Genomic DNA, 27,816 nt, shown 5'->3' on the forward strand with positions numbered 1-27,816 from the left:
ACACACACACACACACACACACACCTTTTTTCACCAGAGATAAAGAGGCAAGCAATGGAGTGGCATTATGCTAATTCACCCAAGGGAGAGGGAAAAAAACCCTCACCTGGTGGAAAAGTTATGGCTATGGTGTTTTTAGATTCCAAAGGACTCTTGCTTGTGGACATCATGCCAAGTGGAACCACCCTAAACTCTGATGCATATGTGACGACACTTAAGTAACTTCAAGCTCGACTAAAGAGTCTTGTTCGACCACATCGGCAAAAGCAGGATGTTTCGCTGTTGCACAACAATGCACGGCCACATGTCAGTCAAAAAACCATGGAAGCTACCACAAAACTCTGATGGACAACACTGCAACTCTCACCTTACAGTCCTGACCTGGCTCCATGTGACTATCATCTCTTTGGGAAACTGAAGAGCACTCTTCGTGGAACAAGGTTTGAAAATGAGGACTCCTTGTGCACGCTGGCAAACAGTGGCTCCAACAGGCTGGTCCAGAATTTTACCGTGCGGGTATACAGGAGCTGGTTCCAAGATGGTGTAAAGCAGTTGAGAGGGATGGAAATTATGTGGAGAAATGAAAATATTGTTCCTAAAGGATCTATCTACACACTGTAAAACTTTCAAAAATGTAGAATAAAAGATGAATTTTTAAAAAAAATAGTGTGCATTTCTTTTGGAGTGAGCCTCGTACAACTAATCTGAAGTCTTTCAAATGGTTCAAAGGGCTCTGAGCACTATGGGACTCAATTGCTGTGGTCATTAGTCCCCTAGAACTTAGAACTACTTAAACCTAACTAACCTAAGGACATCACACACATCCATGCCCGAGGCAGGATTCGAACCTGCGACCGTAGCAGTCGCACGGTTCCGGACTGCGCGCCTAGAACCGCGAGACCACCGCGGCCGGCTCTGAAGTCTTTAATACAGTTTACCATATCATTATATGTGTTCGATATATGGCAATTGGATAACTTAAAAACTTCACACTGTAATCAGAACAACACAGGCACTGCAATATTATATTGACACCAGGCAAGCGACTATCAAGTACAATGTCTGACTTGTATGGGAATATACATAATAGATGTTCGATAACAGGCCATTGACACATGGAAGTCTGGGTGTGGCCCTGAGTCGTGTAAGGATAGCCAAATGGTAAGGTGACGGCTTGTGGTAAGTGAAAAATCCGAGTTAAAGTCTCAATTTCCCGGCACAAATTTTCATTGCCATCGTTCCAATTTACAGCTGATGGTTGTCCTTATTCACGATTGTGATACATTGAATGTATTTCATAACAGTTGTATCCACAAGAGTGCCGGCCCTTCCATAATAATCAGAACACAAACACTGGAGATAATACTTACTGAAAGGGTTCGAAATGGGTAAAAAAGAATAGTGAAATATGCTTTACACGGACAACTCAAAAGCCACTAACTGAAAAATCTGTAACACAGTTTCATCTAGGTATTCTTAGCAACCACATATGCTACACAGACACTACCCCACTGAAGCTGGCAGAAGACACACTTCTTTATAGAAAGATGATTTTATCTTCAAGGTTTGTTAAATCACAATCTTCAATTATTTTGCAGCTTTGTTTTTGTAGATCTGTACAACGACAACAGAGTACACCTTATCTTTCAGAGACTTTGATGTTGTGGTAAGAATATAATCAATTAAATGCTGGACCTGTTGTAAATGTTAGAGGATCACACATGACTTAAAGACCTGTTGGACCATGAATTCAAAATTAATGAAGCGGAAATGTTATGGTGATGAAGTATAATGAGAGATCAGTATACTGAGAGATCATAAAAGTTGCAGGAGTCAAAACAAGCAAAAGATCAACAGTATTACTCCTCAAAAAGAAAAGGAAAACTGGAGGAAGTGGAGTCATTACCAAAAACTCTCGGAGGTGTATCGTCTTGTAATAAGATACTGGTGGCCAAGTTCCAGTACTGTTTCTTGTAAGCAAGTGGATTATTAGGGATATCTTGCTTTTGATGGTTTGTCACCAACAACATTTCATACTAACTTTGTAAACAGTGAGGAGATGATCTCCTTGGTTTTCATCAATTACAAAACATTGGCTCAATTCAAATTTATAGTCCTTGCCTTGAAGATAATCCACAATTAAAAATGACCAACATCTGCAACCACTGTTGAAGCAACTAGGAAACGCACAACATAGTGATGAACAGCCAGTAATTAAAGGTGAAGTAGTAGTGGATTTTTTTTACTATGAAAACATTTGTTGATATCAGGCACAAATTTGACTTGTTTCATTTATTCTTCACATGAAGCTTTTTAATGCATTACGAAGTCTTAAATATATCATCTCGTGTGTGTGTGCACTGTTTTAATTGTTTTTGAAATTTAGTTGTAATGGAAAAATGCAAAAATTGTTTTGTTTCTGAATTTTTATGTCCTGGAGACGACAATGGGAAATGTGACACAAATTTTTCTTATGAACTTTTAGTACTTGTTGTTTGTCAATTATTCAATAACAGATACAATTTTCTAAAAATTTTATGAAACAGTTAGCACTAAATACTTCTAACAACAAAAAGTACAGCACATTATACTTTGAGAATTAACTATGAAAAAAATGTGGTAGATTTATCAGCACTGGTTAAGCAATTAAAAAATACTCCAGCTGATAATGTGCACCGATCTATCATTATGGAAGAGCCGCAGGACTACCATTTCGCACTGGAAACAAAAACGTTTTCAACATAATGGGTATAAGCCATTGCCCTATGCCACAAAATGAAAGCCCATTTTCATCTAACAGCAAAATTTTAGAGCATAGCAAATTGGAGAATCATTGCACAAGGAATTTTCAAAAACTGCAAGTAGAGCAGGATCACACATGTCAGAAATCAAATTTCATGTATTTCATTCCTGCAGTACAATGTATTTACTGTCTTGTAAATGTAGCCTCAATTACTTCCTACAGCAAAAACATTTTGGTGTTTCACAAGGAAATCACATTACACAAGGAAAACATGGGCACGAAGATTAACTTACTATGTATGTAATGTGGTTTCTGTAGATAAAGATACCTGCAATAACTACTCTGAATATCCAAACAGTATGACTACCTTAAAGATGATTTCATCTGACTTCTGAATGTTGCAGAAATGTTCAAGTGAACTTCACAAGATCAATTTCAGTAATTACTACAGAATGCTAGAAATTATGGAATGTAGCAAGATTGTGACAGCTTGCACTGTGTCAAAATTTGCCTATGGTTGGCTTCTACGGCACAGCTCTAAGGAATGTAAATTATAAAGACTTCAGAAGACGAAAGCTTAAATATGGCCGAGTGTGAGAATTTAAGAGTTCCTTGCAAATGAAAGTGTCAAAAGTGCTTTGAAAAACCTTAATATCCACAGATGCGAATAAAATACTTGCAAATGTAGATAGCATTTCTGTAGTCCGCACATACCTGTAACTATCCGTTATGGGACAAAACAAGTATTCGAGGCGAGGAAAGGGAGCTGTGTGTGTGTGTGTGTGTGTGTGTGTGTGTGTGTGTGTGTCATAACGCAGCCGAGCTACCTGTGCGACGCTGGGCGGCGCGCGGGCCCTGGGAGGCGGGCGCGGCAGCTCGGCGGGCCGGTAGCGCGGCCGGTCGGAAGCGCGCCTGGTGAAGGGAGCGGGGGGCGGCAAGTCGTCCGCGTCCGCTCCGCGGGTCGCCTCCGCTGCAGCCTCGGCCAGCCGTTCTACTTCAGGCGTACGGCCCAGAGGAGCGCACCCCACGTCGTCCACGTGGCGGTGCTGGCGGACATCTTCCGAATGAGAGGCGGGACGTGACAGCCGTCCCGGAACCAACTTGCTACGAAGTTCTACGTCCTCCATTTTCAGTTCGCGAGTCTCTCACTCTGCGTTTACTCCATTCTCTAGCACATTATAAACACTACACACTGAGACACCGGAAATTCCCACCACTGGCTTCGAAATTATGATCGAGAAACTGGACACAATAATAACGCCTGTGCACACCGTGAAAAATAATTCACTGCTACACAGTACTTACGTCACTAAAAGTACCGCATACGAAAATTCGATGTCAATATAACAAAACCTGGAGCGATCAAATGTCTTCTCACGCAATACGAAGCAATGTCAAAATCACTCACAAAACTCCGCCAGCGCTAGCACTCTTCAAATATAATATTAGGAACAGTGCGTAACGATGTCAGGACTTGCTAAGAATGAACAAGTTTCACAGTTTTTTTAAGGTCCGGCGAAAGAGAGAAACTAATGTAATCTGGAAAGTAACTATCTACGCGATTTCCAAATATCACTGCAGACTCTCCTGAGGACAAGAGCATTTCACACGGTCGCCAGACGGTGCACTGCAGCCCGATGACGCTACACGCAACGCAACGAAAACTGAACGCCACCGGCCTCACTGAACTGGCGGCGCGGTTTTTGTGGCTGCCAAGTAGTAATACCTCGGTGATCCAGGCCCTGTTACGGGCGAACGTTACTCAGGCCAGCACCATAGAAGGACACGACACCGGAGCTGCCGCCCAGCACAAGATGGCGCTGTTCCCCAGGCAGATCTCGAAGGCCGTCTTCTCCAGCCAGTTCACTCGGCAGCGCCCGTCGCGAACGGTGCTGCTACGTCTGCGGTGCAACGAAAGCGGAGCTAAATCGTGTGTAGGCGAATACGAACACACACAAACCCTTAACCAGAATGGCGGCGTCTTGACGCACACAACACGCAACAGGACAGTCAACGGACGAGCCAACAGACACCACCTCACAAAGCGAGAAACAGCGCCCGCAGATAAGAGGCCCGAGGATTTTATCGCCCAGGTGATAACACGAGTCCACGTCATCACAATTACAGACAGACAGCGCCACCTCCTCTCACAGAAGTTCATACAGAACTGTCAGGAAACATGTGAACGTGTTAATTTAGACAACTCCTGTCACATATAACTACTTTCCTACATACTTGCAGCCACTGAAGATCTACAGTGCTACCAAAAAGATTCCAGCTCAGGATTTTAATCGTCGCTGGAGTAAAAAAGACACAGCAACAATATTTAATATAATAATACAGCATGTGTGCACCGTGTTTTTTTCCGCAGTGTCATTGTCTTCGTTTGTAGAAGGTGTTATTTTATAAATACATAGCATCATACTTACAAGCTTACATTTCTTTAAACAAATATATACACTCAGTTGCCTCTATTGCACCACATTCACATGAATTTTTTCTAAGGACCTTGAAGTATGCATAACATCTAGGGCACTCTGTACAACCAACTTTTTAAAATTTCGTTGTGAAGAAATAGTACTCCTGTAAATGTGAAAAAAACCATGAAATGCGTTTCCTAATTTGTTTTTTGCACAGTGTACGATGTAAGATGCGCTAACATAGTAGTTCACACGGAGAACAAAGTTCAACTCGTCTTCTGACGTCCGTAGCTAGTTTGCTGTGCTTTCACTAAAACCACTAAATATTTTTAAAATAATATTAAGAATAACTCTTGCAAGAAGTCTCCAAATTATTACAGCCCCCAAGCCAACAATCAGAACTAACGCTCTTCCTCGTGCACTTTGGTGCCGAAGAGACTACCTTGTGCTTCACTGTTAAGGGACGGGAGAAAAAGCGGTGTATTGGCGTGCCTATTGAATGCAATTGCATCTGACGAAATGATCAATTTGAACATCACGCAAATTAGTCTTTTGGTACTTTTGCTAGAGTATGCAGTTAAAAATTAACATTTCTTGTATGCAACTCAGCTTTGTTTTACAAACCTTATTCGATATCATCTTTTCTAGATCATTATGAATGTGATTTGCATTGAGTACCAATACGAATCTAAACTATCAGCCTTATGTTAAATACAGGGATAAGTGTTCAAAATGGGTAATGTACATTACGAAAGACACCGTAACGAATTTTACTAGCCTCCCTCAAAACAAGAACGCTCGCCCCCTTCCATCCGTTACATAAAAATGTTTGGCAGAAATGTTTACTAGGATCAGTGATCAAAAAGCACTGATGCCTTAAGTACCGACCTTCGTTGTACTAACATCAATACATCAAGAGAAACTGCTTGTAATTATTCCATCTTTAATAGGAAAGTAATATAATTTTTAATTCAAACAGTATGCTAGAAGAAGTAAAATGATTTGTTTGTTTAACGCTCCATTCTGTTAAAAATAGGACAGGTAACTCAAGCTAATTTCAGAAAAGGTACTGCGCGACAAACAACAAGATGGACATATAGTGGTGTAAACCAGCCTAACAGAATTAATGAAATACCACTATCTGTAATAACAGTGTAAGTGCATCCTAAAATTTTACTGGGAACAAAGCAGTGACTTCTGAATGGAATCGTTCTCTTAATTACAAGAGCCTGGAACAGAATGAAGTATATACGAGATGCGATCAAAAAATACGGTGAATAATTCGTTTAGAAACAAAGTAAGAAGCTTGCACGGAATTTGAGTTAATCTCCTTCAATGTACTGTCCTTGGCTAGCAATGTACTTATCCCACCATTGAATCCATGACTAGCCGCATTTCTAGAAGACTTGTTTTGAAAGGGCGTTCAGCAACTCTGTTATAGTCCTCCGTCAGCAATGGCGACAAAAAGTTTTCCTTTAAGAACGATTTTAATTTTCGGGTACAGCCAGAAGTCTCTAGGTGATAAATCTGGCGAGTAAGGCGGATATGGACAGAGAGGAACACTTTCTCCGAACAAAAACTCGCATATTACAAGCGAGGTATGGCACGGTGCGTTGTGATGAAGAAAATAGTCACTAGCCCATTTTCTGGTCTCGTTGTTCGTACATCGTTTCGTAAACGTTGCGTTAGCCCTTGTAAACATCGTCGTTGACAGCTGTCCTCCTTGGAACATGCTCTGATCGCACAACGCCCTCTATATCGAAAAGACCATGACTTTGATGTTTGATTTTAATCGTCTAGCCTTTTTAGGGCGAAGAAATTCACTGACCATCCATTGGGTACTCGAGTTTTCAATGAAGAAGCCTTCTATTCGTCACTCAAAAGCCTGGGAATAAATTTTGAGTCTCATTCGCAAATTTATCGGTTAAAATGCTTTGCATGGACCCGTACGAAACGGCAATTTCTTCCATGAGCTCTCTAACAGTTATTCTCTATTTTAACAAACAATTTCTGCCACTTTTTGCACGTTTTCTTCTGTTTTTGAGTTTAATAGGCGTCCCCAACATTGCTCGTCTTCTCCGACTCATTCGTACTTTTAAATCGCCCATACCACTTCTAATCAAGTCTTCAGAGTTACAGTACTATCGCCATACACCAATTTCATCATTTAATGATTTTCCCCGGCACTTTTCTTGCGACTTGAACGGGTATTGTTCGATATTCATGATAAACACAATCTCACTCATGCGTCTCTGGACCCTGTAAAGGTATGGTAAGACACAATCTCACTCGTGCTTTTCTGGACACCGCCAACTCTGAACGTGTTCCGAATTGATGTTGCTAGTCTCAATAAGTCAGGAAATAAGACAAATCACATAAAATGACTGTATTGTCCGCAATTGCTGCAAAAAAATAATAATTCATTAATCGTATTTTTTATCACACCTCGTATGTAGGAGTACAGGTAGAATAAACAATCTTATCCCTGTGCGCTTCGTCCACAGACATGTCTAAAAACATTAAAACAAAAGCCACTCTTCTGTGGTGGAGCACATAAGATTTTAAGACGGTACAAAACAAAAATTTCCGAAGGGTATATAAAATGTATCTGGTCACTGCAGAATAACTGCACCGACAGAAATTAATGAAAAAGCTCCGCTAAAAATTAATATCTGTTCTCAGTTCAATAATAGTATGCCATATAATGGATGTCCCAGAAGAATTGGTGAATATTCAGGGATACGACAAAAACGATCACTCGAAGCAAAGTCTAGTAAACATTGGCTCTAAAATGTATACATCAAGGGCTTTAGTATTGTATTTCAGTGGAAGAGATGCTTTTCACAATAGCTAAGATGAAAAACTGCTCTTAGCTCGTTTACTGGATTTTTTTTTTTTTTTTTTTGCTTAGAATGATCGTCCTGTCTCATCCCTGAATACTTACCATTTTTACTGGGGCAGCCTGTATAACGGTTCGCGGCACTGGCCAGCAAAGCAAATTTAACGAAAATGTGTCAAGTTTATGCAGTACGGCAAACTGTAAAAAAGGTAAACATAAACAAACTGTGCTCCACAGATACTCAAACTGTTTCAACACACTATGTGCACTAACCAATGCCGACAATATCTCTCTTAAGATTCAGAACAAATAGTACGACCATTCTTCGAAAAGAACACATTCCGAGCCTGCGATCAGTATCTAATAAACTCTCTGGAGATTGGGGCGTTAAGCCCAGTCTTCTTTCCTTCCGAGTAAATACAGCCAATGCATTCCATAGGATACAGCATTTGCCAAAGGTGTAGCACCACGTTAACAAAACAATTTCTGCAAACAGAAAAATACAATTTTATAAATTTAACTTAAACTGACAAAAGAAGAAGAAAATTTCTTACGTGGCTGGGCATGTTTTCTGGACATTCGAAAACCTAATGCCAAGAAATCTCAATTACATCGTCGCCAGTTGCTCTACAAATATACACAACTGAATTAAACTGCAAAGTCAAATGTCCTACTTGTTTCTCTTCGCCAGTATGAACCCAAAGGTGAAGTGCATGTGGACATTCTACAAATTACCGGCTCGTAACTAATTATGAAGTAACAACCAACTTACGGGGTAGCATTAAAACTATTCGCAAAGAATGTTTACGTTAACCTGGTGGAAAAGCAATGATCATCTTTTATAACACCAAAACCTTCAACCGAACGGGCACGAGTTCATAAGGAGTTTTGCAAAATCATGTACACGTGTAAGTAGTAGATTTAAATTCCACACGAGGTGTTCAATGAACACAATAGACGTACATTACAGCACGGTTAACCCGCATTCAGGAGCCTACCTATCCCTGGCTGTGGTCTTCACGAAACCGATCACTGCGATAACGTAAACAAACATTTCAGAATTTAAATGATTTATAGCCACGTGATAGTTCACATTTATTATCCACGTGAAGCGAGCAATAAAAATTACGCTTTAAATATATTGCGTTAAGTAAAATAAAGCTTAAAGCACAAGTGATTTGGATGTGTAAAGAGTATTCCAAAACATAACATGAATATTTGATTTCTAATGGTACCTGAGCACAAAAACTTGTGCAATGATGAATCAAATTTTGCGCAGCAGTTACAAAAACTGTTCTGCCAGAAATGCATATTGACGTTTAATACTGTGTGGGTTTAGTTTCCGATTACACAGGTAAGACTGGAAATGTTGATGGGCAAAAATGGGCATGTAAAAATAGCGTCCAACTCCGCGCTATCGACCGTTTTCTATTTCTCCTGAATATCAACTACTCGGAACACGATTACACATGGATTCTGACATTTTCGGTATCAGAACTACCGATATTTTTCCTTCTTAGGATTATATGATGGCTTAGAACATGGAATTCTACTGCAGTTCAGAAATTTTCTACGGAGTTCGAAAAAACAATACTGCTGTTCTGGAGCATCGTACAAAGGCGTCATTTTAGTTTTCATTTCTGTACGCTGGGACCATTATTGTTCGACAAAATTTCGAGTTTGAGTGCCTATTTTCCTTTTAGTATATTAATATACCCCCCCATGAACCATGGGCCTTGCCGTTGGTGGGGAGGCTTGCGTGCCTCAACGACACAGATAGCTGTAACGTAGGTGCAACCACAACTAAGGGGTATCTGTTGAGAGGCCAGACAAACATGTGGTTCTGGAAGAGGGGCAGCAGCCTTTTCTGTAGTTGCAGAGGCAACAGTCTGGATGATTGACTGACCTGGCCTTGTTACACTAACCTAAACTGTCTTGCTGTGCTCGTACTGCGAACGGCTGAAAGCAAGGGGAAGCTACAGCCGTAATTTTTCCCGAGGACATACAGCTTTACTGTATGATTAAATGATGATGGCGTCCTCTTGGGTAAAATATTCCGGAGGCAAAATAGTCCCCCCATTAGGATCTCCGGGCGGGGACTACTCAGTAGGGCGTCGTTATCAGGAGAAAGAAAACTGGCGTTCTGCGGATCGGAGCGTGGAATGTCAGATCCCTTAATCGGGCAGGTAGGTTAGAAAATTTAAAAAGGGAAATGGATAGATTAAAGTTAGATATAGTGGGAATTAGTGAAGTTCGGAGGCAGGAGGAACACTACTTTTGGTCACGTGAATAAATACAAAATCAGTAGGTTTAATAATGAATTTTAAAAAAATGGAGTGCGGGTAAGCTACTACAAACAGCATAGTGAACGCATTATTGTGGCCAAGATAGACACGAAGTCCACTCCTAATACAGTAGTACTAGTTTATATGCCAACTAGCTCTGCAGATGAAAAAATTGAAATGTATGATGAGATAAAAGAAATTATTCAGGTAGTGAAGGGAGACGAAAGGAGGATATGGATTGGGGCTAAGAAATGAAAGAGGAAGCCGCCTGGTAGAATTTTGCGCAGACCACAACTTAATCATAGCTAACACTTGGTTCAAGAATCATAAAAGAAGGTTGTATGCATGGAAGAAGAACCCTGGAGATACTGGAAGGTTTCAGATAGATTATCTAATGGTAAGACAGAGATTTAGGAACCAGGTTTTAAATTTTAAGACATTTCCAGGGGCAGATGTGGTCTCTATCTATTGGTTACGAACTATAGATTAAAACTGAAGAAATTGCAAAAACGAGGGAATTTAAGGAGATGGGACCTGGATAAACTGAAAGAACCAGAGGTTGTGCAGAGTTTCACGGAGAGCACAAGGGAGCAATTGACAGGAATGGGGGAAAGAAACACAGTAGAAGAAGAATGGGTAGCTTTGAGGAATGAAATAGTGAAGGAAGCAGAGGATCAAGTGGCTAAAAAGACGAGGGCTAGTAGAAATCCTAGGGTAACAGAAGAGATACTGAATTTAATTGATGAAAGGAGAAAATACAGAAATGCAGTTAGTCAAGCAGGCAAAAAGGAATACAAACGTCTCAAAAATGAGATAGACAGGAAGTGCAAAATGGCTAAGCAGGGATGGATGAGCGGACAAATTTAAGGATGTAGAGGCTTATCTCGCTAGGGGTAAGAGAACCACTTGCATAAATATCAAGAGCTCAGATGGAAACCCAGTAGTAAGCAAAGGAGGGAAAGCAGAAAGGTGGAAGGAGTATATAGAGGGCCTATACAGGGGCGATGTTCTTGAGGACAATATTATGGAAATGGAAGAGGATGCAGATGAAGATGAAATGGGAGATATGATACTGCGTGAAGAGTTTGACAGAGCACTGAAAGACCTAAGTCGAAACAAGGCCCCGGGAGTAGACAACATTCCATTGGAACTACTGACGGCCTTGGGAGAGCCAGTCCTGACAAAACTCTACCACCTGATGAGCAAGATATATGTGACAGGCGAAATACCCTCAGACTTCAAGAAGAATATAATAATTCCAATCTCGAAGAAAGCAGGTGTTGACAGATGTGAAAATTACCGAACAATCAGTTTAATAAGTCACGCCTGCAAAATACTAGCGCAAATTCTTTACAGACGAATGGAAAAACTGGTAGAAGCTGACTTCGGGGAAGATCAGTTAGGATTCCATAGAAATGTTGGAACACGTGAGGCAATATTGATCCTACGACTTTTCTTAGATGAAAGATTAAGGAAAGGCAAACCCACGTTTCTAGCATTTGTAGACTTAAAGCTTTTGACGATGTTGACTGGAATACTCTCTTTCAAATTCTGAAGGTGGCAGGGGTAAAATACAGGGAGCGAAAGGCTATTTACAATTTGTACAGAAAGCAGACGGCAGTTATAAGAGTCGAGGGGCATGAAAGGAGAGCAGTTGTTGGGAAGGAAGAGAGACAGGGTTGTAGCCTCTCCCTGATGATATTCAATCAGTATATTGAGCAAGCAGTAAAGGAAGCAAAAGAAAAATTTGGAGTAGAAATCAAAATTGGAAGAGCAGAATGGACAGTGTCTTGAAAGGATAGTATAAGATGAACGTCAACAGAAGCAGAACGAGGATAATGGAATGTAGTCGAATTAAGTCGGGTGATGCTGGGGGAATTAGATTAGGAAATGAGACACTTAAGGTAGTAAAGGAGTTTTGCTATTTGGGGAGCAAAATAACTGATGAAGGTCGAAGTAGAGAGGATATAAAATGTAGACTGGCAATGGCAAGGAAACCGTTTCTGAAGAAGAGAAATTTGTTATCATCGAGTGTAGATTTAAGTGTCACGAATGCGTTGTATGGAATGTAGCCATGTATGGAAGTGAAACATGGACAATAAATAGTTTGGACAAGAAGAGAATAGAAGCTTTCAAAATGTGGTGCTACAGAAGAATGCTGAAGATTAGATGGGTAGATCACATAACTAATGAGGAGGTATTGAATAGAATAGGGGAGAAGAGGAGCTTGTGGCACAACTTGACTAGAAGAAGGGATCGTTTGGTAGGACATGCTCTGAGGCATCAAGGGATCACCTATTTAGTACTGGAGGGCAGCGTGGAGGGTAAAAATCGTAGAGGGAGACCAAGAGATGAATACACCAAGCAACAGGATGCAGGCTGCAGTAGGTTCTGGGAGATGATGAAGCTTGCACAGGGTAGAGTAGCATGGAAAGCTGCACCAAACCAGTCTCAGGACTGAAGACCACAACAACAACAACAACAACAACAACATATTAATATATATCATGCTGTTCATTGTCTGTTTAATGGAATAAGATTTCTTGAATGACGGCATTTACTGATCCTTGAACAAGCAATGGCCCATATCCATGATTTACTATTGAAATTAGTCGTTTTGGCGTGTGCCGCACACAGGCGTGAAATATATAGAAACTTGAAGTCTGCAATATGATTTAATTTTCAGCGAGGTGTGGACACTTCTTTCTAATTGTTTCCCTAGTCCGGGCTTGCTTCCTAGATAATCGTTATAACGTCATCTAATACGACATCTCATAATTGCTAAGTATTCATTATTTCAACGGTTATTTTCAAAGCACTGATTTTAGGCTGCTTTTGGATTATTCTCGTAATACAGGTACCCATTTTGTCCAGGCTGGAGAGACGGCAGCTATCCACTTCATGTGAGGTATTTCGACAAAGTAAGATAGTGCTTTAATTAGGTCTACAACCGCAATGGTGGCATACAATCACTCTTAGATTCGCTTCAGTTAATTTTTTTTTTCTTATTTTGGGGAATTAATGCAACCTAACAATTTTCAGAACTTCCCGGAAATCAGTAGTGACACACAACATTTAAATCAAAATACATTTGCGTCACAATTACTTTTGTGTAAAGACTCTTGTTTATTTGAGTCTTGTTAATACAAGGATCTGAGAAGAGGAACCATTAAAAGTCGAAAAACTTAGGTGTCCGAATAGTCTGAGTACCGTATTTGGCGCAGGGTTGCACAATACAAGTCAAAACTATGTAACTTGAAATTTTCAGCGTACGACGTTGCAAACAAAGTGAATGATCTCTAAACGATCTCTAAAGGGGAAAAACAATTACGTTCGATACTGTTTACACGCATACCAGAAAATATGGAGTTGGAATATGGATGTTTTGTCTTACTGTACATATATGGTTGTCCCACAGATCTCCAATTCTAGACCTACAATTTTTAATTACCTAATAATTTTTCCCTCGCTTTCCCTCTGGCTTATTTAACACAAAGTAACCTCGATGCGACAATGCCAACTGTAAGAGTGTCTCATTCCACATTGCTAAATAGTTACCTATATCGCCGAGCGCTGGGCAGCCAACAGATAAAACAATAATAAATAAAAAGTACACGTGCAGGTGATCGGGTGATGATGAGAAGGCACTTTGCTGCTTGTGACAGAGATAGCTGTTCACTGATGACAAGAAATGGCCGATCAAGGTCCAACAACTGCAGCAGCCTCGTTATCTTAATATGCTGTAAATTAGATGACAAGGACGATCAAGCGACACTTGTTTTCTTTACAAAAAAAAAGTACAAAACCACCACCAGAACAGTGGTAAAAAACTGCAGTTTTCTAGCGACGTATCTTAGTATTTTCTATAATCATGTCACTCAAAACAACCGCAACGGAAAAGCATTATTAAGTAGCGTAACCAAGATGCTAATGTAATTAAGAAGCTTGCAAAACAAAATAGAGAAATAATATCTTCCTTTCAGATTACATTAAATGGATACTAAAAACCTAGGAAATATTTGTTTCTATGCTACAAAACTTCAGTAAAAGTCACACAGTGAAATGAGGCAGCATTTCTTCGACCTCAGGCTTTCCACATTATCTCTCCCACGAATCTGTTGTGGATGCAAAAGAGGAATGTTGTCCCAGTGAGTTAACACTCACTTGATGACCACACCTGCAAAAATCTTGTTACCTGATACACAACTTCAACAAATAAAAGGACATGATCCATCACTACCTACCGCAAAAAATTCTTCTAAGAAATATAAAATTATGTTTACAGCACGCAATGTTACAATAGTAAGTCCAGAGATACAAATAACCGAATTTATTTACCTTCAGCCCAAATCACCAAAAGTGTTAAAACACAAAACATATGTACTTTTAACCAAACTATCATGTGGTTCTAAAACATTATCTCAGCTTTCTCGGCTAAAGATGCAAGTACGTTAACAAGTATGAAAGGTACTGTCGACATTAAGGAACTTGTCGGCAAATATAATAAAAAATTACCTGCAAATAGCCCTGTACAGAACCATCAGACTCGTCTCAGTTCACAACATTAAAATATAACGTTAAGAAGTAAACGTCATGAAAGTTTCAACAAAATTCCGAGAGAGTAATAAGGTAATGGTGGGGTAAAATTAAAGAACAGTTCGGAAGAGAAATTGATAATTTCAAAACCAAACAGAGCATACAGTGTCGCTAAAATAACGAAGGATTCACCAAAATATCATGCCTTCAATAAATCAAACAAGCAATGTGCCATTCGATATTATCACCTAATTCAAAATGATAATAGGTAAGTTTGGGAACATTTACTCTGGTGCTGGGAAAAAAATCAAAGAGTGAAACCAGTTTTAGGCCTGAGGGTAATCGGTAAAAGATCATATAAATGTGTCCTATAAAAATTGTGCGGCTGCGCGTCTTTGAACTTTTTGTGCTACGGTAAGTCAAGAGGATTGTCACCCTCAGTCTCTGTGATGCTTCACTAAATTTCCGTAGTGCCGCAATGTATCTTTAAGAAATTGTAAGGTAGCTTCATGCAACCTCTACAGCCAGTAAACATTTTACTCTGAGCACAGGTACTAGTTTATAGTAGTCATAATTTCCTGGCTAAGCTTTTGAGAGAAAATGACAATCAAGTCATCTAGTTATTTGTTGAAATAAATAAAGCAACACGTAATCCTTTCCGTGAAAAGACATGATGCGAGTAGATGACTACGCACAAAATGAATGACTTCTAGCTCAGCGTGACTAACTGCTGTTCGGGGCACGGAAGTAGAAGAAAAACTGATCTGTGGCTGACTTTCCGCTGTTACACGCGGAGAATACGGCTTCACTTACACGCTGCACACCCGAGGAGGGCCCCACAGCAACGCGGCACATTCCTGCAGGTACTTCCGCCCATCGCCAGCTGACTCACAGGTGGACGAGCTGCTGGAACATTTCCTCAACAGGCAATAGGTTTCGCCAGGTATCATCCTAAATAATAATACTACCAGGAATCAGTACTATCTGCGCCAGAGCGTTAAGTCCAAAAGGAAGGGCTGCTCTATTGGAGTAGGATTTCTGCTATTACCGTTATGTTTTATGGCTCGATGCACAAACGTATTTGACATTCAGTTATAAATTATACTGCGTGAAATATCTGAGGAACAGCGTTAGTCGCTGCAGCTCAACTATCTACAGTTTAAACGACGATTAGGGAGATATTCCAAATATATCGTGTTGTCACCAACACTGCGTGTAAGATCAGTTAAAACACAATGGTGTTCTGCTCGAAGACGTATGGGCCACCACCGGCCATAATCCAATTACCATGGCTCTCTATCTTACAGGCGAGCTGTGGCTTCGGAAGCCAAACACTTTCAGTTCCTACGGCTCCGTAAGTCACGCCACAATCTCCAGTGTGTCAGTCCACAGGAAAATTTGATAATGGTTTAGGTAAAACAAATTACAGCCGCAAGTTTAATTGTTAATGATAATCTTCAATCCCGCAAAGAAGGGAAATCTGAATAATATTTGTATAACGGGGAAGTATTTTGTAGAACGCGGGGTATGTCGATAATCTACGTATCTTGAAGACTCATTTTCTACATCTTCAAAGCCTGAAGCATTGCTCCACATGTGATGACAACTTCTATAAATGTATGTTGTTTTCTCTTTCTCGTGACGGACATGTACACAAGTGTGCAATTAAACTGTGTGTTAAAACCTATTGTTCCATAAGACTTCATTTCGTAACTATGGATTATTCGATGATTAGTTCACTTTTGTCGTTATATATACGCAATTCTAATCTGGGGATATAAGAAATTATGTACGTATCTCTGGACGGGTGTCGCAAGGGCTCGTAATTGTTAAGTTACAACTTAACAATGTTACAGAACCAGTTGGCTTGATCAGGGCTGCGCCTAAGAAGAGTCGAGCCGTAGCAATCAAGAGTGACTGGACTGAACCAAGAACACTAGAATCCACGGAATGAACATGTTACATGCCGCCTTGTGGCAACCCTGAGGCGTGTGATGAGTAGAAATCTGAGCGTTAGTCTGGTCTATCCTATAAGCTGGTACGGATGATGGGAAGGAGACCAGCCAAGACTTAGAACAACCACGTCACTCAATTCCACCAACTGACACAGTGAAACCGTCGGACTACGCAGCCGCAGCTATTAGACATGCTGCTAGACATTCAGAACTAGTAATAATCTTCCAGCGTTGGTTTTGAACAATGATTGCTGAACACAATTTCATTACAATTTCGCAACTAGTAAAGAAGTACAATATGTCTTCTTTTATATCAAAAGTGATAAATCACTTACTCGTACGAATTTGTGAATGAGCGTTTGGGTCAGTTGTATAAATACAAACCTACAGTCCATTTTTTAGTGACGAGTTTGATCAACGTTGTACAAAATTTTGTATTGTCTGATGTGTTGTAATTATAAAACGCAACTGGCTTCAAAGAAGAAAGCCACATATTTTGAAAATAACTACTTTCAAAGTAAGGGAGAGAGATATTTATAAAACGTCTATGAGGTCATGTTGACCCCAGTAATACTACAGTTTGCTTGAAATTACTTGTTGATTGGCATTTCATTAGAGTAGGTTTCTTCCAATCAGAGCGCTCAGCTCGCGAACGAACTGTTCGCCATTGTGTAGCCAAACTGCCGCAACTACTACTTAGTTGACTCCAGATTCCTTTTCCGGCTTTCTGGACGTGTTTGGAATTTTGGATCCCGCTTCCTGGGCCTGTCCCTTTTATTTCGCTATTCATCAGAAGTAACACAAACGCAACCTTTCATACACAGCACTAACCAAACACTACTGGTTTGTTTCGAACAAGAGGTGATTATGCGTCACATATACAATTGTCATTGTCACAGAGATCGGCCAACAATAGGTAGACCTTACGCTTCGCAAATAACGTCAAAATTTTTAAAGGCAGCAGGTTATATTTGCGACTGGTTCTGGAGAGTCATAAATATAACTGTAATGTAGGTATGTGGTGTAACGTAGAGCTCAAGAAACATTTCTGCCGTGTAGAAGGTCATCTCATCACGAGCTTAAAACTTTTTAGTTCATTAAAATTACTTATTTTTATTCAGTATATTGATTTAAACGTATTTGATTTGTTTTCCATAATCTGCTGCTTCATTTTCATCGAACTAACTTTTTTACTTGCTCTTAATTTTTCTTCCTATCATTCTTTTTTCGTCTGGAATTTGCAAGTGTCGCTTATCATGTATTCAGGACTGTTCACCCATTGGTAACGCAGCAGCTCCCGCTGTAGGCAGTGTACGTACAGTTTCTGGTAAACAATCAAAGCGAGAAATTACAGCTTGCTTTTAGCGCTCAAAGCTTTTTTTCCCAGCACTCAAACTGAACATTTTCCACTTGAGGTTGCTTGTAGGTGCCAGCTTTAATAGTTGTGAACAAAGCGAGAGTGATTAACACTTCTGCTGCAGACTGTTGTTCTCGGATGCCTGCACGTCACGAGGTTGTGGTTATATCAGGACACGAGTTCAAATTCGGGCTACAAAACCCGTCGTCTGCCACAGTTCCATCTTTGCCATCGACAAAGCATGTCGCGCTCCCTTCATACCTCAAAGACGGCCGCTTTCAACATTGCTCCACTTGGAGCATGCAGGTGGTCTGGCTATACTGTAGCGGAAAGAGACAGTCGTCAACTAAAAAGTAATTTTAATATAATTATAAAATGGTTAATATTGGTACTGTAAGTATAAAGCCGTAAGAAACAGGCACGAAATTCGTCGTAAAAAGATGTACGTACGAAGTAGTAAGAAGCATTTACAAAGTTAGTTATTTACATGTTCCATGAATTCTTTTACCGATTCTTTTATGTTGAACGAGTCAGTTTACAGTATATGTATCCATGATTAGTGTTAATCATTAAAACTTTTTTGTCCTATTCACACAACTACACTTAAAAACAAGGCCTTTTTCATAAAAAGTAACAGTTCCTAAAGCAAAGTCAGCCTCGGTATGCAATGCGTACTGTTGGAAATAAAAAGCAAATCGATGAAAAGATTTCCAGAATGAAATTCTCACTCTGCGAATCTTCCTGGCAGATTAAAACTGTATAGGCGTGAGTAAGAACTATAAACCTTGGGCTCGACGTAACTGCATATATAAATGTATTGTTTCTTGGGTGTTGTTTCTACTTTACGGGGTTCTCGGCGTTCCTCTGAAGACGACGCCCGCAGAGCAACTAAGCACGAAACATGGAGAGGTCTTTACCCGAACACTTAGCGAATCGCAAAGGTGCGCCTCCAGACTACGGGCAAGTTCAGAAAGACAGCACGACAAAATATCTATGCTGTAAGTTTAGGGGAAAGAGTAAAATGGCGCGGTCATTCGCACAGTGGGTCAATTGTCGTCGTCGGAATTAATAGCGTCTGAAGGATGAAAACGTATTTTATGTGTCATAACATGTCCGTGGAACCTGTACGAGGTTTGTAAAACACAAGGGCCTTACCTTGGTTCAACATATTTTTTGGATCCTTTGCTGAAGTCAACCCAAAAAAATTAAGACTTAGTAGTATATGCCACTTTCCTCGTTGAATGTCATTCCATATTTCAGGTTCAAGGTCCTACTTACACATCAATATGTAAGGTAACGAGGGATGATATGGAGCTCTTCTAAGTAGTTCGTAATTTCAAGTACAGCAGCAGAAATAATATGTTGGGCTGGTGTACTTCAATCAAAATGTTGCATAGTACAATTAAGTTATGAAGATGTTTAGAACAACTATAGAGTAAGTCATTTTATTATAAAGACACCATTCAGTTTCGATCTTTGTAGTGCCAGACAAGTATTTGTATGTCTCACATTTCGTGCAAAGACGTCATTAAATGAAGGGAGAGGGTGAAACTGTGCCAAAACATGGAGTTATTCCTAATTATGTAAATTTGATAGCATGTCATAAATTAGTTCTGATTTTAATTTTCCGTGTCTAAGAATAAAATTATGTATCAAATGCAGAGTGAAACTAGTGTAATGCAAAATGGACATGAAAATACTTGTTTTGTGTTTTGATGAGCGTTCGTAGTTCCGCTGCAAAAATCTCTTTGAAAGGTATGTTGTGAGTAGACGGCAACAACAGTTAAGGATCTTATTTTTTATTTTTTTGTGGTAGTCATGAAGTATAACCCTCCCTCGCCTTACGCGATATTGAAAGTCTGTTGGTATTGCTACGAGTGTGACAAAATATATTTTCAGACTCTAAATCCTACTTAGACATTATCAGCCCTCAAAAAAGTAGCAATAGTTAAATATTTATTTAGGATCGGCATAAGTAACGCGCATTACGGAAAATGTGTCGGTATCGTTACGGGTAAAAAGCATGCAGTTTTCTGTAACAGTTCAAGCTCTGTGGGACATAAAGAAAATTCATTTCGACCAGCAACGATCTTATGACGGCCATTCACTAAAAAAAAAAAAACTGACTAAATAATAGTTGTTGCATTAGTCCGAAAACTAATGGTGATGTAGCTCTTCACGCTCCGCTAACCTGTGCTACTGGTTCACTCTGTCAAGCTGTGCTACAAATTTATTTTTTCGCGTTAGCAGCGTTCAAGTGCCAGTTGGGAGCTACTGCAAGAGATGAGAAAACGAACTAGTGTTTCAGATAAAAGATTGGAGTGGAAGATGTACGAAAGACTGGAATCAAAATAAAATGGATGTCAGCAGGATTGGTAGTCAAGTGAATGGATGATCCCTAAGGACAAGATCTAGATCAATATATAAAGGATGGTGGGAAGGCTAAATAAGAAAACATGATTGTGCAACCCGTGTGAACATGGCTACGTACAAGGCCTTACTGCAACAAAAGGCCTTCATATTGCAGCGGATAACCAACAGCTGATATTTACCTATTTGTTAATTTTAAATTAAGTCTTTCTAGACATCGTATTAAATCGACAACATTCAGTCATTAATAGTTTTTTTCTTTTGATAGCTTTCATTAATACGTGTAAAACCCAGGTGTGCAGTATTCTTTTCTGAGTAGGGAAATATTTTTCCTCCTACAGTCATAGCCAATCATATCATCGACGGAACAGGTCAATTCAGCTTCCTTTCACCTTTATTTATAGGGAGCTATCAAGAAGTTTCCGTTTGAGAGCGTTCCTGCGGCGTATATGCAACTCCGATGCGGGTACTTTAAGAACAACAACGTGTAGGCAAAGGATTAGTGTGGTATTCGTGTCTTTCCGGGGTGCGGTAAACGCAGAAATGCGATTTATGGCGACGTTATTACCAAATGCGTCCGAACAGGACCAATGTGCTGCCGAAGAACAAACAACGGTAGACATCCACCGGAGAATGGATGATGTGTACTGGGCAGCATGTCTGTTGAAGACCACCGTTGTGGAATCGTGCGTTTGGTTCCTTGCTGTTGCTTCGTGATAAACTGATAACGCACGTCCCCATACCGCAAACGTTGTAACGCATAAGTTACGCCAACTCATGCGGGACACACTCGAGCATCCGCCGTACTGTAATGATCTCTCCCCATGCCGTTATCACTGCTTTGGTCCCTTAAAAAAGGCCCTGAAGGGTCAACGATTCCCGTCAGACGAGGATATTCAGCAGGCAGTTACGGACTTCTTCAAACAGCACGACACGGTGTTTTCCCAAATGGATATCTTCAACCTGATGTCTCAGTTCACGACAATCCTGCCTCATCAGCATACCGATTATGGACTGCACGGTCTTCGAACGGAAAGTTTTTGATCGCCTCTTATAAATAAATCATTATACTAAACATCCGCTACAAAACTGGATCTCCGATTAATGAATGGATATACAGCTTCCTACAAGATCCTAATTAACATAATGTATGATATTTGTAACAATCTTCCAGGCTGATGACATTTTTTGCTTAATGTAGAACAATAACTATACTTCGATTTCCTAGTTTGCCAGTAGAGAAGTTTACTAACTCCAAAGCAACCACCATTTGATGGTGTTCCTTTGTTATTTGTAAGACTAATTTCAACTGTTGAAATTTTGATCAACTTAGTAGCTGGTACTGCCTGCTAGCGTCATATTATTCGTCGTTTACTATCGACTTAATAGCACTATTTCATTCTGAATAATAATAATAACAATAATAATAATAATAATAATAATAATAAGTAGCCACAATATTTTAATATTACAGCACAGAAAAATGGAGATTTGCCACTGCTTAGGAGTTACTTCTATAACCGTTTTGGGCGTAGTCTTTTCAAAACAAAAAGCAATATACGGTTACATGCGCGACTGAAATACGCGTATAATCTCATCTATCAAAATAATGACCTTGATCTGTAGGTTCACAATTCTTTACGACAAAATCAATATCAATGAAGGAAAATATTGCCGCTAAGACACCGCTGCGTATTGCACTGGCATGTAAATGACATACACTCAGGCGTTATATCGCTGTGTGACAACCCACCACCCTAGAGATGTAAAACCTGGTTTGACATCGTCTATCTGCGAGGCGAAATAGGCTTCAGGTAGCTTATACGGGTTTCGACTTCTTATCACGTCATTATAAAATTATCTGTTTGAAAACAAAGAAAACGGAGAACAGTAACATACTAAGAATCTAAATCACAAAATTTGTATGATTTTGATATTTAATATCTTTGTGTTTAGTTTTTTCTTTGTTTCTCTAAGTAGATCATGTAACAATGACTTTACTGATAAGCCTACCCAGTATTGATACGAATAGTGAGACCCGAGACCAGAAAAAAATAAAGGAATTTTATTACCGATCCCAAAATAGAGAGCTTCACAACAATGGCAGGAATTCTGCAGTACAATTAACGGTCTTTTGTTTCCAGCAATCTATCTGGACACGGGAAACATTAGTCCCACAATTACGTGGAAATATCAAGGAGTAACAGCACAAGGCCTGCCGACCAAAAGCATCCAGGTTGGTACACGTGAGCGCATTTGCTTGCAGGCCACGTGAAAGGCGTAAACACAAGGTCGCAAGGACGAGCAGCTGCGGGCGCGCATAGCAACTGCTTCTGGCGTAGCCAACACGCCCGCTTACGAGATAAAACCGGCATGCGGGATCCAACAACCAACACGACAAAGTGGTGCATCACGTGACTACACATTTCAAATAATTAAAAAAAAAGGTATGGAAACGACGTTGCTGCAGCTCATCTAACCAACCACACGTGACTATATTTTATCAAGTGGAACAGATAAATATTAAGGCTTGCCAATGACGTTTATTCTGTCAAAAAAACAGCAAAGAATGTGCAAAACAACTGAACAGAAAGAACGATGTGTACAAAAGAGGTTGTAAGATGAACACAAAAGATAAACTACCGAAAGGGGGTACAATGGAATGAATTAAGTGATGCCGAGCGAATCTGATTACGAAAAAGAGACACTAGAAGCAGTATACGAATATTGCTAATTGGGCAGCTTTTAGCGAATTGCCTGAAAAAAAAAAACCACGTGTACACTGAAAAATTTAAGTGTTAGGAAACCTCTCCTGAAAGTACTTATTTGGAGTGTAGTTTTATATGGAAGGGAAACGGGGGCAAAACAATACACAAGGAGAGAACGGAAACTGCTGTTGAAATGTGGTGCTGCAGAAAACGCTGAAAACTGGGGACAAGGGGTGGAGGTTTGTGGTTTAGTAAGGAAGTCCAAGGGTAGTAGATTCAAATAGTTCCAGGACATAAACTAGTGTGGAGAGCTGCATCATGCAACCCTTTGGATAGATGAAAACTAGGGAGAACGAATCTGTGTACATGAAACATACGGGGTCTACCGCTAATTTTGTTGAGATATTGCTGCGCCCACTGACAAATATCAACAAATCGAAGAAGTCATTATATGATTTTTTAAACTAAATTGAGCTTTCCAAATTAAACTATTGATGTGCCTAAAGCAGAAACTTTAATACCAGTGTATATTAACCATTTGACTGCTTGTAATGAGACTTTAGCTTCTCATACAAAGAATTATTCAAATATAGTGCGTCGTTCACCGAGAAATGAAAATATGAATGGTGGTAACTATTACGAGAGACGGGAAAAAACTAACAAAATATCCTACAGCAACAAAATCGAGTGGAAAGCGTACTTATTTTAATGTCAATGAAATGTAAGTGGGTGCCGATGTACAAATGGCTGGTACACGGAAAAGAACGAAGTTCTTTGCTCGAACCGACAGATAAGTAAAGGCAGAGACGGCGATTAAACGGAAGGTTAGTACATCCGGTTAGAAAGTAACAGGGCTGAAAACGATGAGTAGAGTTCAAAACTGTAATGCATGGACAAGTGTGTGGAAAGTTTTTATTAACAGTAGAATGACTGGTGATTATATGATGGGATTCTTAAATAGTTTTGCTAGAATTCATCGGAAGTTTGCTAAAACATATTTCAATTATTTATAATTTCACAGTATCCTTTTACACTCGTGGTATAGAAGTCACTCTTCATGATTTCAGGCCCTAGTCGTTGTACACACTATGACATTTTTCTTGAGATTTTGTGTGTATCTCTAACACTACACTAGATAAGTTACTTTAAAACTTAATTCCGTAAATAATCTGTTACAGTTCCGCACACGCGTTACTACCAAATGTCATAATTACATTACTTCTGGGATTTCTAACAACACAGTGACTCGGGAAGACTTCCTAAGATAAGGCTTTCAACAATGTGCCTAGATTCACAGTACAACTATAACAGTAGAGTCAATAACATTCATATCAATTTGAATCTCGTCTATGTAATTCGGGGCTTTCCCTTCAGCTTTGATGAGAACTAAATAGCGCTGTGGAATATTCTGGAACTCTGCAGTCTAGTTGCGCAAGAATGCAACACCGTTTACCATACGTCATTTCTAAACTCGTGTAATTCGTATAATTACGATCATTAAATATTGCTTCGACAGAAAGGCTCGGCAAAAAGCGAAATAATGTCGTCAGAGAACAGTATTCACAGTTTCTTCTCTCCTCCTCGAAGATCTACTTAATACGCTTGGTACAACAGGAGGATCCTATTACCTTTATGACAAATGAACAACCAGTAACTAAGACCTATTCTGACGATACGAAGGCAAAAACAAAGCGAAAAGACGCATTGATAAAGGCCTTTTCTTTCACTCGAGAAAAGGGGAATCTGGTCATCCGGATTTTGGTTTTTGGTGGTTTCTAAACATAAATTAGCGAATGCCGGGAAGTTCCTCTTCTTCCTTGTCCTATTTGAGATTTTGCTGTCTTCTCTAATGAACTCCTCGAAGGACGTGGAATCATAACTTTTTCTTATGTCGGCAGGTGTTATGTCACAGTCAAATACACTGTTGTCGGAAAGCGTTACACCCACAGATATGTAACAATTGTGGGAATACAAGGGTAGATACTGTGTGCTTAAAAGAATAAAAAACTTCTGAACATCCAGTAACGAAATCGGCTTAACCCAACATTCCAAAAGTTATCTGAATCTTGCTGTCGATTTTATGTACAAAGCAATGATGTATTTACAAACTTTCAATGTGAACCATACCTGCCTTAGTAAAATGAAACATCCAGCACCGAACATTTAAAGGACTGTACGTCTTCAAAGAGTCCGTGGTTTCGTTATACTGTTGTCTTCTTCATCCCCGAGTAGCTACTGCAATCTACATACTTCTGAATCTGCTTACCGTATTCATCTCTTTATCTACCTCTAGGATCCCCCCCCCCCCCCTCCCAACGCTTCCCACCAGTACCAAATTTGTGATCCTTTCATGTCAAAAACCGACAGCTCCCTTCTTCTAGTCGGATTGTGCCATAAATTTTTCCCCCAATTCTGCTCAGTACCTCTTCATCAGATACGTGACCTACCCATCTAATCTCCTGCATTCTTCTGTATATTCGATGCTAACAAATTTCTCATCTTCAGCAATGTTTTTTTCGCCATTGCCAGTCTGCATTTTATATTCTCTGCTTTGTCGGCGAGTTATTTTGCTGCCCAAATAGCAAAACTCAACTTCTTTCATTGTCTCGCTTCGTAATCCGATGCCTTTAGCATCGTCTCATCTCATTTGACTACGTTCTATTACCCTTGATTTGCTTTTGTTGCTGTTCATCTTATATCCTCTTCCTTTTCAGGACACTGTCCATTCCGTTCAACTACTCTTCCAAGTCTTTCACTACCCCGACGGAATTACAATGTCATCGGAGTTTTTATTTCTTCTCCCTGAACTTTAATTCGTGCTCTAAATTTTTCTTCTGTTTTCTTTGCTCAATAAACAGATTGAATAACACCGGGGACAAGTTACACCGCTGTCTTCTCAACCACTGTTTCCTTTTCATGTCCCTCGATTCTTATAACTGCCATCTGGTTTGTGTGCAAATGGTAAATAGCCTTTCGCTACCTGTATTATATCCCTGCCATCGTTAGAACTTGACAGAGTAAGCTTTTGACAATGTTGACTGCAGTCCCAAGTCTCCAAATCTGTAAATGTATGCTTGCCTTAACCTATATTCTATGAGAAGATGCGTTATAAGGCACATTAATATTACAAGTGCAGCCGGTCGCGGTGACCGAGCGGTTCTAGGCGCTTCAGTCCGGAAGCTAGCGACTGCTACGGTCGCAGGTTCGAATCCTGGCTCGGGCATGGATGTGTGTGATGTCCTTAGGTTAGTTAGGTTTACATAGTTTTAAGTTCTAGGGCCCTCAGATGTTGAGTCCCATAGTGCTCAGAGCCATTACAAGTGCAAGAAGCGCCGCTCGTTTCTACATGCCTCATATTTCACCTTCTCATACCGACATGGTAACGCGATACTACAGGAGGGATAAGATTACATTACGATTTTGTGCAAACTGTCGAATTATACATCGTGATACAAAAGCTATTATCTAAAAAGTAATAGGTAATCTATGCATTTATTATCTATAGCTTTTAAGACGAGCAAATGCTCCAAACAATTTATCCCAGTGTTCATTTATGTGGAAGTCCTAATAGTGCAGGAGCTGCGCGAACGGCGTTGATAGTTCAGTGTTGCCACGTTGGCAGCAGTGAAGGTCGCCCGTACCGTGTTAGGTTGAGCGGGCGGCAACGAACAAGCGAGACCTTGCTTAGATGGGCAGAGCTCCGTCCACCAGTTTGACACATCATCCCATCGTCAATTTTTACAGTCAACATATGGTATATTAAGGATAATGCATGCGCCACATGAAACGGAATACATATCACTACAGGCACATGAGACTAAGACAGGAAGTGAGAACGACCTCCATTTAAAAAATAACGAATAGCTAATAACGTACTGTCCTTTGGACAAAAGACTGAGGGCACAATACCGTATAAAAGCGCAAACAATTTGTTATGGTATAAGATAATGCGCGAAGCAACGTTATTATGATTCGAACACTCTTGACCAGTTAAGAGGAAGACATCGACCGTGACTACACTATGCAAAACAATTTACTAGTTTTTCTTGAAGAGAACCAAGAAAACATTCCTGCTTTCCGTCTATATCTATTTACACACAATAATCGTGGCACAATCCATTCGTGAATTTCGAACCAAGTAAAAAACATACTTTATAACTAGACGATTATAACCGAAGATAAAACTGCAAATAATATGGAATGATTTAACTATGTACGATAACGGAAGTTCATATCGCTACTAACGATTAAATACAAACATGAACAGGGTGCTGAAAAAGTGGTAGTATAAGTAGTTTGGAAAACTGTATCAAACTATTAGCTAGAAAGGACAGCGAATATTAAAAGAGACCAAAGAACTTACATTGTGTAAAACTCACATACGAGAAAGAAAGAACTCGATTGAATATTGTTGCAACATTTGTTATTCATTCATGGACTATCAATCAGTTGTCAGACACTAGCTGCACGTTCGTTCAGCGTCTGCTGCTAATGAAGTTTGACAGTGACCCCACACAATGGAGTAGTACTCTATGTAAGGTCGCACTAGAGTGTTGCATCGTTCAAATACGTGGGGTTGCGAAAGAGCACGAAATTTGCTATT

General features: G+C 39.9%; 1 protein-coding gene across 45 annotated transcripts in view; it reads right to left on the reverse strand.

Annotated features, from left to right (window-relative positions):
• The window catches only part of LOC126363857 (serine/threonine-protein kinase MARK2-like), a 284,053-nt gene that overhangs the window by 192,105 nt on the left and 64,132 nt on the right, over positions 1 to 27,816 (reverse strand). For 8 of the 45 annotated variants that reach the window (XM_050008019.1, XM_050008018.1, XM_050008017.1 and 5 more), the window contains one exon: positions 3,571 to 4,644. The exons of the other annotated variants lie outside the window; for them this stretch is intronic. In XM_050008019.1, the coding sequence (XP_049863976.1) occupies positions 3,571 to 3,870 (300 nt within the window). In that variant the 5' untranslated portion in view covers positions 3,871 to 4,644. The remainder of the gene's footprint in view (positions 1 to 3,570; positions 4,645 to 27,816) is intronic. 45 annotated transcript variants of the gene reach the window in all.

Source organism: Schistocerca gregaria, chromosome 1, assembly GCF_023897955.1.
Source record: "Schistocerca gregaria isolate iqSchGreg1 chromosome 1, iqSchGreg1.2, whole genome shotgun sequence".
In the NCBI taxonomy this organism is placed as follows: domain Eukaryota; kingdom Metazoa; phylum Arthropoda; class Insecta; order Orthoptera; family Acrididae; genus Schistocerca; species Schistocerca gregaria.